The 14,159-nt window shown below is 48.2% G+C and overlaps 1 protein-coding gene across 3 annotated transcripts in view; it reads right to left on the bottom strand.

The window, feature by feature from the left end:
- PSD3 (pleckstrin and Sec7 domain containing 3) overlaps positions 1 to 14,159 on the bottom strand; it is a 110,140-nt gene that overhangs the window by 68,870 nt on the left and 27,111 nt on the right. For all 3 annotated transcript variants that reach the window (XM_014958125.1, XM_014958127.1, XM_014958126.1), the window contains one exon: positions 12,773 to 13,165. In XM_014958125.1, the coding sequence (XP_014813611.1) occupies positions 12,773 to 13,165 (393 nt within the window). The remainder of the gene's footprint in view (positions 1 to 12,772; positions 13,166 to 14,159) is intronic.

Below are 14,159 nucleotides of genomic sequence, written 5' to 3'. Positions count from 1 at the left end.
CAATCACTTGCTTGGCTTGAAGGGGTCCCTGCAAAAGTAGGCCATTAGCCATTTTCCAGGGGAACAAGGCAATGAGCAAGACACGGTGTTCAGTAGCTCCACGCTGACTCTGCACAAGTCCTTTCCTCATTCTTCCCCAGTTGTCCTGGAAACAATACAACTCCCCAAATCTAAAATAACATCCACAGAAGTCTCAGTGGCTTCCATGCCGCCCATGAGCAGCGGGCATCCCACGGGGAGGCAACGCTAGAAAAATCAGGACTCTGAGCAAGGAACTCCAGTTTGGGGAACCGGAGAGAGGCACAAGCCACCCAGGCCAGCCTGGAGAACTGCTTGCTTTCCTCCTGCTCCGTCATGGTGGCAACAACTTCCCTCACTGGCTGCTCAAAGTCAGGATGCAGCATGGCAATCCCAGGGCACTTTACATAAATCATGCATTTATAGATTCCTCCCACCTCTACTACAGTAGGAAAGCTCTGGCTGAGCTGTGTGCCTGCTTTGCTTCTCCCCTCAAAGAGGCAAGAGCCCTCCACACCCCAAAGTGCACCCCCACATACACACCCCTGCACACTGGCAGACTTTTCACTTTGGAAAAGCTATTCTCTCACAATGGCATGAAAATTCTTGCAAAATTTCAACTCTGCGTGTGTGTGTGTGCATGACAGCATTTCTATTAAAAAAAAATATACTATACAGAAATTCTTTTCACTAAATCCTCGTTTACACAGGGCTAATGAACGATTAGCAGGGGTCATACACAGGGCAGATATGAGTGGAATGAGTTAAAGATGATTTTAAGCACAACACTTCAACATACCATGGTTTCATACACCCCTGTAATCTTCAGGCTTGACAAGCCACGGTTAGAATAACCGATCGCTGCACTCCAGTAACAATTATCTCGCCATTTGCTGAAATGTCTGCGAGCCACTTATTAACCCTTTAAAGATGAGATTCTCATATAATGTGCGCTGAAAATAAAAATCTTTGCTGCATGCCTCCTTCCACACAAATAATCACCTGTGCTCTACTTCTCTTCCTGTGCACGGTTTAGGAGAAGGAGGTGTACGGTGCTCCTACAGGAAGGAGACTTGCCCATTTCACCTCTGTTTCCATCCTCTGAGTGCTGCTACAAAAAGCAAAAGTATCATCTTGGGGTCGGCCACAGCCTCCTGGGAGTCAGACCCCTCACTCCACACTGTGAGTAAAATTTTTTTAAGCAAGTATTGGGGAAAACAGACACCTAACCTGTTCCTACAGGTACTACGGGTTTGATTTTGCATTTATTTCAGTGTAAATAATATTTGCTATAGCAAAAAGGACTCCATCTCAGCGCTCTAGCTGGGAATTAATACTGCAACTATAATTCCAATAGCATTGACACCACTGGCCACCAGCTACCCTAAGAAACAAAAAAAGCCCCTCCTGATACTGCTATTGTGGGAAATGCCTCCTCAGCCTTTTCCAAAAGCACCAGCTAATGTCCAAAGTTCTCTAAATTTGGTCTACTCCAAACTTGCAAAAGAAACCAAATTCAAAGTCCTGTGACACACACCCCAAGCAACACCTTATCCATTCAAATCAGGCCTGACTGGTTTTGAACTCCAAGCTCTAACAATTGACAAGAGCAAAGGACAACCAGGTGAGCTAACACATCTCCAAAGCCTTCCATGTACAAACGTTGCTTCGAAAGCCATGACAAGTTGTAGAGCCTCGCTCATAAATCACAGCCCTGTTTCACCACTGCTCTTTATTAAAGGCAATATTTATAGCCCTGAAAGATGGCCAAAGCTGACAAGAAACATCTGCACCCTGCTAGGAACTAGTGCACTACAAGAGTCAATGTTACCGCAAACCACTGTAAGTTTAGAAAGAAAGCAAGTGCCAGCATCTGCCACTTAGTGAAATAAACAGTACGGCAGCTCCCAGCTTCTGTTTTGCCTCTTGGAGCTGCGGCTGGGATGTGAAGTAGAACACCCAGCAAGAAGGATAGCATGGTCTTTACGCAGCTCACCAAAACTAGCTAAAAAGGCTGCATAAGAAACCTTGTCTTGCATCCTCCCCTGATTTAAAACTTCATCCTGATCGGGGGAGGGGAGGACTGTCCCTGTACGTGTCAAAGAATAAGGTCAAAGAATAAGGGATGCTTCTTTCAGTTATGCTGACAGCTAATCAGCTTATGACTTAATAGGTATGAGAAGGCACTCAAATCAACAGTATAGGCCGGCTATAACATAAGCGTCTTGCTGAGGGAAAATACCAGATTGTTAACATTAAAGAGAGACTTCATTTCTCAAGTTTTTTAAGTGGTGGGAAGGCTCAGTACCCACATCACTGACAGCTTAGGAAATACAACACCCTGTACATGACTGCTGCAAGCTGCTTTCTGGACAGGTCATTTTAGCAGGGTCCGGGGGAGTGCCCCTCAGGGAAAAGGCTGACGTCCCTTCCTAACTCCAAGTCTCTCCGGGTGCGCCATTTTCGTTCTGTGCCTCAGTTTCCCCAGGTGCTGAACACAGATAATAATACTTGCCTCCCTCTGTAAAGTGCTTATAATGGACTCCAATCAAGGGCTAAGGGTGACCAAGGCTACAAGAAGGTCTGTCTTCCACAGTCTACAGTTTCTACACATAAAGAATCCACAGCAGCATTATCAGTTAAACAGAGCCAAGAAAGGGCATTGTGACGCAGAGCAAGACTGGACACGGATTCCTCATGCAGCTTTACTCTATCACATAAAAACGAGACACCTCCACTGACAAAAGTAGGCTGAAAATGTAATAGATTATATTCCCCCTAATCCTGGATTCAAGGTCAAAAGGGACTGTAATGATACTACTGGTAATTGCCTGTACAGCAGCGGCTGCTGATTTTCATCCAGAGACTCTTACATCAATCTCTGCTATCAGAAAACACAGGAAACAGAAGCTACAACAAACCAGACCCCTTTGGTCTCACAGTGCATGAGCTGCAGCCAGAAACCAGGTGCTTAGACCTTCTTACTTCTGTCTCTATCAATGCACCCCTGACACATCCTCCCTCCTTCTGCCAAAGCATCCCCAGGTTCACAGTGAACGCATATAGACTGTGACCACCACATCCAAGAAGAAATTACAGCAATTCAATAAACAGCTGCTACAGTAAATTCAATACCTTCTAACAGCAGCAGCCATCCCTCCACGTTCACGGATGAAACACGGGCAGACTGTAACATCCGTAAAGCTGGTTTCCCCTAACACACCGTATCAGCTAGGCAGAGTCTGAAACGTTTTATATCGTTTTCTTCACTTATTCCATTATCAACCAGGTCTACAGTGATTTAGCTCCCAATTCCAAAATACCTCAACCCATGTCATGCTCAGCACTTAGTACACTTGATTTGTTTAAGAATATTGTAGATTCACTTATTCCCACCCTCCCTATCCTGGGTTTTACCAAAATTGACACCCTCCACAGCAGTGAAGAGTCAGAGAATGGCTGCAACTTCCAGACAAAAACAGAAAAAGGCCAGTAGCATAATGGTAAGGACATAGCACTGGGTACTTCAGTGGTCCACTCCCCCAGTCTCCTAGGCTGCAACTGGTAACCTCGCCATGAGTAACTGCAGTTTCAGGTGCCTTAAACCTTGGGATACTCCTAATTTTTAGCAAACTCGTTGGGGAAAAAAAAATGATCTGGTTTGTCCCAAGGAGGAAAAGCATGTTAGCATTTTGCTTTATGGGAGAAGAGCTCAGGTACAGCGCAAAGCAACTGCCTCAGCTGCTAACAAGGAGAAGGCCTTCGGAGCTGACGATGAGAGGCAAGGTATGACAACTCAGCCTCAGTCCTGTCCCCTCAGCCCAGCCACAGCAGCAATCCCAGCCTGTCACTGCCTGCAGCTCTTGCCAGAACGAAGCACAGCATACGCTCTGTGGCACACGGTCTCCCCTGGATGCACATGGGGCCCTGCCCCGAGGAACACTAATCCATCTGGCACGGAGGAAGTGCACTGGATGCAATGACTTTGGGGGGGGGGGAGTTGGATGAGACAGGGCTGGGACCTTCCCAGGGCTTTCTGGAAAGAGAGGAGGAGGAAACAGGAGGAAACCAACCTTTTACTCTCAAATAAATCTGCACACCTTTAACATCGACTTCAAGGCAGGCTAAAAGTCAGGCATTTGCCAGCAAAGCCCATCAGACAAAACGCAGCAATGATTAAAAATAAGAAGGGTGGAGAGGCGTTCTGGCACGCTGAAGCTAGGGCCAGAATAAATGTTGTTTTCAGCAGGGGTACTGCATCTGCCAGGGAGCCACACTGGGGCTGATAATAACCCTCTGCAGCACTGTGCTGGCCCTCTTGTTTGCCAAGTAGAAGAATGCCTTCACTACAAGCCTTCTTCTCCTCTTGGTTCCAAAGCAGAGGACACCATCCCCTCAACCATACCCATCAACGCTGGCTGTGAAAAGCGTGCTCTATACCTAATTGAACAGCCGCTCAGCAGCAGCTCTCACCTAGCAGCGTGGCAAGGACCTCAAAAAGCCAGAAGCACTCAGATGCTGCGGACACCAGCCTGGACTGCAGGGGAGTGCGCTTCCCTCTGTGAAAAGTCCTGCCCTGAGGGTACAAATCCCTGCCAGACAACTATTCAGAGAGACATGGATGCCCAGCCAGTGATACCCTTCCTCATTTCTGAGCTGACCAGAAATGATCGGTGGCACAAGCTGAATTTTGTTTCAGGGAGCTGAAAAGCCATGTTTGAACCGCCTGTCTCTGAACGGAGTAGTCCCACCAGAGAAAGTGAAGAAATCCTGGCAGCAGTGGGACGTAGTGACTCAGTTCCTGCTACAAATGACCGACCACACAGACGGGCTGGGAACAGCTCTGCTGCAGCCTTGCTGTAGTTCTGAACCAGCTTCTCCAGGGCCAGGAGAGAGCGAGCACAAAACCACGTCAAGCAAAGATTTACCTTGCCAGTTACCTCAAGCTCCAGGGATCTTCCAAGATACCACTGTAGGAAGAGGAGAAAAATAATAAAAATAAAGATAATGCCCTTTCCTAGCAGATGACTCACTGTGCTATTTTACTCCGAACGGTTTAAGTAGCTTTGAAGTCCTACGTATGGATTCTCTTCAAAGACACGCTTTGAAGTAGATCCCTCTTTGAGGACTGACACAGCTGCACTTTGCTGCAACTCGATTCAGTGGGTGTCTCACGAGCACAGCATCAGCCAGGACACATGAAGGCAGGATGGCTTCTACAACCCAGAGTACCCACTGAGGATCCATTAAAAAGTACCTCAGCCTTTCCATGTCACACAGAGAGGAGCAAAGTAAAAAATAAACAAACAGGCCCTGTAATCTCCTATTGGTTATCAATAAAATGCATATGCAAAGTCAATTTTAGGGGCTGAAATGCACAATGCTGCTTAAAAATAACCTCTTGCTCCCTGTAATCATCTGCCTTTTTCTTTGATTAAAAGAATTCCCACCGACTGTAAGTAGAGAGCTAACAGCTAAAGTGTTAGAAAATGCCATTTCTAGTAGGCTTGCATTACAGCAAATGCAAATGCTATCATTATGGGATCAGAGCATTTGGACAAAAAGTCCCGCCACACGCAGGGACGGGACTGCAACCCTTCCGAGATACAGCGTGTCCTTTATTACACAGACATGCTGGCCTGTTGCCACCTGAAGTACAAATGTTTTGCTAAAAATACTTCAGGTTTGATTCCCTTGTGACCTCAGGCGCTTTACATCGCTGAGGCAGGGGTTAGTGATGGCAAAGGGAATCTCACCACATTAATGCCCCCATGCCTAGAAAGTGAAAACCTGGCCCTTGCCACAGAGGGTGTCCAGGGGCTCCCCCTGCAATGGGTACTTCTGGCAGATGCATGGACATAGAAAGCGGTCTCTTGGGTCCATCAGGAGAGTCCCATGCTCAGGATCTGGCCCACTTGCCCTCAGACATGAGCAAAAACCAGACCCAAAGAATACATTATACACCTGTAACCTTGCTCAGAAAACACTCGGCCCCCAAGTGTTTCGGGAGCCCTCGGGCTCACCTGCCCTCCCCCCACGCTGTGGGTGGCAAGAGCCATCCCCCTCGATCCGTGCCAGCATGACAGTTCCCCAGGAGGCTCCTGCAGGGTTCCGGGGGAGAGGAGCAAAACTGGGAAGCCAGCAGAGTACTTCCCCCCTCCTCAGGCTCAGTTTAACTGTTTGGAGACTGGCCCTGGGAGTGCATATTAACAGGGCAGCTAGTCCGGCTGGTCCTCCCTGGCAGGGAGCAAAACAAATGCACGAAAATACAGGTGTTTATGCCCCTTGGTTAAGGCTCCCCTGCAGATGTGCAGAAGGAGCATTTCAGCACCAGCAGCAGTATTGCACAGGAGCAATTTACAGGGCAATCATGCAGCAAAACAAACTGCCCGTCCTCAAAAAGAACAGTTAATAGTAATAACAAAAAAGACAGACTTCCTCAGTAAAGGAAAACCAACCACCGACCAACCCACAGCTCACCCAGCTGTGCTAGCAAGGAGTCTGCAGGCTAAGGAGTGCCCTGCTCTCCACCGGTGCTCCCGCATCACCTCTGCAGCTACACATGCCTCTGCGACGCCTTGCCAGCCGCCAGGCTCTGCCTCTCTCTATCCCAACAGACAGACGGACGGACGGATGGAGGAAGAAGAGAGTTAACCAGCAATAACCTGGACAGGGGCTTGAGTGGCAGCCAGTCGCGGCTAATGGATGAGGCAGCAGGCTGCACTTGGGGACCCACTCGGAGCTGGCAGGGACACCTCCGTTTCGGTGAATGAAGGCTTCCTGACCTAAATGGCTTTGACTTTAATGGAGATGTGCCAACAGATGCCAGCTTAGAAGTCGAGTTGCTGACAGCATTATACTGAGGCGCTTTGTGCAGTGAACTGATCAGCTGCTCCACTTTTTTTTTTTTTTTTCCCTCTTCATTTTCTTTTCTGTCTCTGTCAGCTCCTGGATTTTTGTTTTGTTTGTTTTATTTTCAGAGGAGGCTGGGAACTGAAGAGGCGAAAAGTCACCAGCCCTTTTTTCCCTAAAACAACAGTTTATTTAGGAACTAGAAGTAGTTGTACGAACTCTCACTAAACTGGTGTTGCAAACTACCTCCTTAGCCAGAGCAAAGGCAAACTCTATATTTCCAGAACCTTGATAAAGTGTTACCACCTTCCTGAAGGGAATACCAAGGTGAATACCAACATTTTTTAAGTTAGTAAACTGTGAGATAAAGGGTCAAATCCTCAGCTGCCAAAATGCCACCGGTTTCAGATATTTACCCTTGCGGATTGTGCCACTTATCTTTACCTGGATTTAACATATCTGTGCCAGCATATCGTGCTTACTAGTGGCTCAAAAACTGACAAAATAGAGTAGTCCCCATGCAGGCAAATGGGCTTCTGTGCGTGCTTGCCTCCTCACTGGCTGCAGATGCATTTGACAGGCCCATTGGCATTCTTCTGAATAACTTTTCTTATCCTGGTCATATGGACGGCTGCAAATATAAAGGACCACCTTCTGACAGCCATAGTTCGCCCAGTTCCCAGAGTTTGTCATGAGCTGTGGCATGTCCAAAGGCCAAAAATCATCTGCTTAGGAACACAGGGATCTTAGCAGATTCCACTCTAAATGAAAAAAATTCAACCAGGTCACAAGGTGGGTCTTCAAAGAGGAAAAAAGTTCTACCAGACTGCAACTGGACAGACTTGAATGAATAAAGGTTATGTGTTAGATATGTAAGTACTGAGTCTGATGTCTACCTTGAAAATCAAATACAAGCTACCTTGGATAAAAATACCAGAGTGAGAACTGAAAACCCGAAGTATAACTGGCATGCAGGATACTGACAAACTGGAAGGAGACTTAGAGAATCAATCTGGAGAAAGGGATCAAAACTGGGTTTATCTGTCAACAAAGTTTGTTGTCCCAAAGAAGGAATAAGCAGAGTGACAACTAAGAAATTGCTGGAAATTACACGTATGCAGAAGAGAGAATACAACTACTGGAAATACTATGAGAGGCCCAAACCATTAAGAGAAACGTGGCAGCCATTGGGAACTGCAGTTTACATTCTTATGCACTTATTCTGACAACCACCAGATTGCTTTAGGGAGTTTGTCTTCTTCCCCCCTTGAATTACAGAAGAATACATATGTGACTAAATTTGTGTTTACATCTCTAGGAAAAAAAAAAAATTAAAATAACAGGACTTGCAGAATTTGCTGAGCACGAGCAATTCTTTGAAGATGATGGCAGGTGGCAAATATTTAGCATTTTTGAGGATTAGGAGCTGCAATACAGACACAGATATTTTTTTTCATTTCTCTCCAGATTTCGAAAAATCTTGGGCGATGTCCTACTAACAAAGACCACACCTTCCAAGACAACTCAGGAAAAGAAATGCCAGAAGTTTTTTGTTTTGTTTTGTTTTGTTTTTAATTTCTTGTTCTGACTGCAGCATACAAGGGAAGAGGGAACAGGAAGTCTGCTATAAAGAATGCAGAGAAAGAAAGATTACAAGAAATTCTATCTTTAAAGTCTGAAAGTAGAAAAGAAAGATGGGGATCATCACTGAGAGAACTCCCTACTTTAGTTTAAGACACACCAATGCTCTGTCACTCACGCACTTTTCCCTCAGACATATCTTACTGCTTTGGAAACGCATCCCCTTCATCCCACTCTGATTTGGTGTAAATGATTACATGATGCAAACTCAGGCTCTACATCTGGTTACCACCTTGCAAACAGCCTTCCTTATTGCCTCTGCGAGTAAGACTAAACTCCCACATACAAAGGCTGAGCCTCGCTCCATCTCAACACAGGCCCCTGGCAGGAGAAGAGAGGAGTGCAGCACATCTGGGACACTGGGTGTGATGGTGCAAACTGCACACCTCTGCAGGGATTACAGAGGCAAGGGGACAAAGCATAGCCCAAATGTAGTATCTTTATTGCCACTGCAAAGGTGATTACACTTGCAACCTGTGGCTCAGCACATTTCACATGGACCCTGTGGTGCCCTCATATGCAGGGAGGCTGTGCCTCAGCTCTGAAAACTCACACACTCTCCCTCCTCCCCCAGTTTCCCCACCTGGGGAAACTTAAGGCTACTTGAGCTGCCGAAATTTGTTTTTCCCCCAGAGGTGTGGGGGAAGAGACTAACCCCCCCCCAAAGACACCCAGCACTGGAATGGTTCCTGAAGGAGGGCAAGATGCACACCCTTCTCCCCAGGCATCCCTCCTCCACTGGCCAGACACAAAAGGCACCTGAGCTGTGCTAGGAAAAGACTACTTGCAAAAGCAAGCCAGCCTGTCCTGCAGGAAAACCCAGGGGCCAGCTGACATCCCCCTGTGCTAAGGAAGCACAGCGGGTGGCTGCCAAGAGCAGGCACGTCACACGGCTCTCGCCAGGACTTACTGCGTTTAACCAGGGCCAGCAGCTGACAGGGAGGACCGGAGGGACGAAACATCCAGACACCCAGGAGCCCATAGGAACTTGCAGCCTGCAAGCCTCTAATAATTTTTTTTTTCCTCCTTTTTTTTTTTTCAATTCTGGAGACATGTGACCAGCCTTCACATACCAGAGCTGACCCCTCCCAGAGCCAGCGATTTCCTAAGAGCAGAAAAGGATGTTACCCTCCCGCTTATTCATTACAAGACTATGTTTCCTTGCTGTTACACATTAAAACCTTATGCCATCTAGGGTCCACATATCAGTTATGCTCAGGATCCTTCCAGAGAGATGCAAGAAGTGCTGTGATGCTCAGCGACCTGATATCAGGAGGGCATGGTCACGGGGAACACCTGCTTCTCCTTTCCTAACTGGCACACGACTTTCAAGGTGCAGGTGTAAATAACTCTTTGTTCTCAAATCCACCCTCCTCTTCTGTACCGGACCATGAAGGACTGCCAGCATTTCACACTCTGTTCCCCCATAAATTAATGCTGGTACTTGGAAGCGTACTCTCTCCCCACGCACTTTCCCACACATCTCTTAGGTCACCAAAATATCACGGCACAGGGAGCTGCTGAGGTTTTTGGTTTTTGTTCGCTTGGGTTGGCAGTGTGGTTTCTGGAAAAGGGGGGGTGGGTTATGCTTCTAGTGCCGCACTGCAATGTTCCACTGCTTTGCTCCCAAGCCCCTCTGCATCCCGAATTCCCCCGCTAAGCTTTGCACTTGCTGCTGTTCACCCCGCTGGGACCCCACACCTGCCTCCATCCCTACAGGACGGGGTCCTCCAGCGGCTCTTCCCGCCCGCACCCACCCTCCAGGATGTGCTGGAGGTGCTGCGGGAGCCCCCGGCTGCAGGGAGAGCCGCTGGCAGCTCGGCAGAGGGCAGAGCGACCTCCGGTGGCTCGGCGAGGTATGGCAGGCAGGCTGCTGCCCGACAGCTCCTGCCGGCGGCCGCGGGGCCAGGGAGGGCTGCCGGCGGCTGCGGGATGCGGGGCCAGGGAGGGCTGCCGGCGGCTGCGGGATGCGGGGCCAGGGAGGGCTGCCGGCGGCTGCGGGATGCGGGGCCAGGGAGGGCTGCCGGCACCCGGCAGGGCGGTGGGCTCGCAAACCCCACCTGGCTCCCCGGGAGAGCCGGGGCACTCCAGCCGGTGCTCCTCCGTGCTGGGCACGGGAAGCCACAGCCCCAACACAACCGCAGGTTCCGGGCGACACAGGAGACAAGGACTTACAGGAGAAGGCGCCAAGGTGCTCACCGTGGCTGCTGCACACATATCATACCCGTGGGCTTTCGGTTCTAAAAACAAGTCTGGGGTTGCTTCAGGCAATGCAACTGTGCATGTGGACTCTTAGAAATAGCACCCATGGCTCAGGTGGCTATCTCTGGTTCACCTGAGCATCATCACAGCGACACACCATCTTGACCCCTCTGTGAATAAACCCCATGCAGCCCCCAGCATGCAGGCAGCAACCCTCACCCACGCACCGTAACACCGTGATTCAGCACTGGCTCCAACATATATGGCACACACGATCTGTCAGTCACCTGTGCCCTGGTGCAATACATGATATTAGAATATGGTTAATAAGGTTACTATCTGGAGGATTACCCTGTTGGGCACATCCGTGGCTGGCTGTACTGCTGCAGCTGCACTCATCACTGGCACCCACCTTACCAGAGTGTGCCTTTGGGGCTCATCCCTAAAACACCCCTGCAGACTACAACAGCAGAGTTTCCTAACAAACCTACTGTTGGGGACACTTCTCTTCATTTTTTTTTTTTTTTATTTAGGGGGAAAAAAAAAAGAAGAATTTAAAAGTCCTCTGTTGGTTTATTACTATAGCTGCAAACTTAAACTAAATGTAACTTACTTCCTAATGAATCCACACTAGGCAGGCACCTAATGTGTCTCTAAGCATTACCTAAGCACACCTTCTCTTCATGATAACTTCTGTCTCCACGAGCTGTTGTGGGCCTTACTTGACAGTACTTTTTAGATACTGGAAGCTACAACTACAGGCTAACAGAATCAGGGTCTGTATGGGCAGGGTCTATATGTCCCCCACTGCCCAGTCTTACAGCAATCTCTGGGTTCAGTACAGGTAAGGACCTCAGTTTCTGGCTACATACTGGTTGTAGCAGATTAGCAGTCATTTACTGCCTATTGGAACCAAGCAGCTCAGGGTCACACAAGGCTTAAACACCTTTTTTCCAGTAGGATTGATGGAAAAAAACGTTCTAAACTGCAAAGTCCTTCTGGCTGTTCTTTTAAGGGCAAACTGTACCTCAATCCATACAGTTAGCAAAGCTACTTCTGCTCAAAGGATTTCTTTCACACTAGCACAAAAAGAATAAAACAGATAAAAGACCTCCCACCGCTGACTCCCAGGAAAACTCAGACTAGACTAGTCCCATCTACAGGAATAGCCTAAGGACTCTTAGATAACATCCTGTCCCTGGAAGATGGAGACGCGAGGCATCTTTGTCACAAGGTCCCTCACCTCTCCACAGATTACTGCTTTTGGCTCGACTCCCCGCTTTCCCTGTCACTGCCTTTCACTCTCCCCACCCTCTTTGACAACACATGGCGAGGAAAGTTTGCTGATAGAGTGAGTTTCTACAATTACACAGTATTTTCTGACCACTTAGCCTACTTTTTGCTTTTCACGTGACTCTCCTCTTAATAGTTTTTTTTTATCTCTCTCTTTACCTAAACGGAAATTATTAACATTTTTGCAATGCTCCCTCCTCTCTCAATCAGTAACTAGTGCACAAACGAAAGAAGCAGCTAACACTCTCTAATCCCGTGAATGTGGTGGGAGCAAAACCTTGTCCCAGCTTAAGTAACCGGCAAAATTCCACTGACCTCAGGAGAGGAAAAGCTATGCCCAGAGCTTTAACATCCAAATCACAAACTACATTTGGACAACTCATCCATGAGCATAGGGTGTTAACTGTTCCTAAAATTGCTGCTAACAAATTCAGGCACAACAGGAGCCAAATAAGGTCCATCTGTAACTGGCAACTAACTCCTCCAGCGACAGGTCCCAAAGACGTGACAATACCGATCAGCCTTTTATCAACACAAGTATCACCTACAAAACCTTTGTAAAGTAAACTTGCACTTTTTTAATGATGGGCAGGTTTGGATAGGTCAGTTCTTTCCTGCAGCTCACTCTTTCACACTGGAAATTATTCTGTGTAGAAAACGAGCAGCATTGAAAGAGGCAAGACTACACTCTAGGACAGTCCACTGACGTAAACAGACACAGGGGAAAAATCAGCAGGCACACAGAAAGATCACCCACTGTTTTTACCTTGCCAAACGAGGGACTTCTGTGACGTCTCCTCTGAAGAGTGTTTCGCTAACATCCCTTAAGCCATTGGCGATGCCTTCACCACAGCCCTTCACCTCCCCATCAGGGGGAAGCTGCAGGAACTCTGGCTGCCCGGAGGCTGGCGTCCGATCTAAAAACTGGCCGCCCTCCTTCATGCGCTGCTGGATCATGGGCGTGAGTGGCATCTCAAAGCTGAAGTAGCTATCGGGCTCCGAGTACAACGTCTCCAGCGACTCTGCGCTGTAGTATAAAGATGCATTGTCCAGGATGTTTTCAAACTGCGAGCTGTACAGATCAGTGGAGACGTCGGAGTGCCTCTGCCCAAGGACATCTTCGTATCCTCCCGTGGCTGCTTCTCCCTCCTCCATCACCCTGGAAATTAATCAGAAACAGCTCGTTTCAGCTCGGGGGCAAGGTTTAGACCTGTGGGTGAACCTCCTCGCCTTCCACCTTTGCAAACAGAAAGGTCAGAGTGGCTTTGTGCAAGAGAGGACACTGTGGGTAAAACGCTAGTTTGTCCTTGCACCACCTCTGTTCATGATTGGCACTATCTCCCTCTCCAAAGACATAAAAAGAAACAATCTTCTGGGTAAAAGAGGGGGGCGGGGGGAAAGCCTAATATTGCCTAACAGATAGCATCAGCTGCTTATGTGCAAAGGAGAGCAGCACTCACAAATGTGTAAGGTCTCCGCTAGCAGCACTGCCATGCCAGAGGCTGCACAGGTCGGAGATGTACAACCAGATGGGGCCTCTGCCCCCGGAGGACAGTTTGCTGGCTCTGCAGTCACAGGGCTGGGGTCTTCAGCGAAAGGCTGGGGGAAATCCCTCCAAAATGCAAAGGGAAGTAAATGCAAGTGAAAACCCAGAGCCAGGAGAACCAAATTTGAAGGGGGGAGACTCAGCCTGCTGCGGATGCAAACAGGAGGGTCTAGCACCCCCGCTGCGGGAAATCTCCTTCTCTGCTGCACCAAATACTTGAGGGCTGTCCACCCAAGTCATTCCACATGCTCACCAAAGCAAAACTCTGTGGATCCCGAGGTGCAGAGGCAGAAGCACCTCTGTTGCTGAGACCCTGTTGTTTCAGCAGCAAACAGCCCGCCAGGTCAGAGCGGGCACGGTTTGCTCAGTGAGCACTGGTGGGACCCTTTGCTTTGTTACAGATGTGCATCAGGAAAGAAAAGTGAGCAAATCGGGATGCTCTTGTGAAGAACAGCACACAATTTTTTCAATATATATAGCTAAAATTATATAAACACACATAGATAGATAACACAGAAAGTTCATCACAGCATTTACTCTCCTATAACATACAAGACCCTGGGTAAAACGTCTTCATTATCTGAACTCTCAGAGGAGCTTGCGCTGT

The sequence above is a fragment of the Calidris pugnax genome, unplaced genomic scaffold (assembly GCF_001431845.1).
Source record: "Calidris pugnax isolate Ruff unplaced genomic scaffold, ASM143184v1 scaffold317, whole genome shotgun sequence".
Lineage (NCBI taxonomy): Eukaryota > Metazoa > Chordata > Aves > Charadriiformes > Scolopacidae > Calidris > Calidris pugnax.
This window is presented reverse-complemented; position numbering and strand designations above follow the sequence as displayed.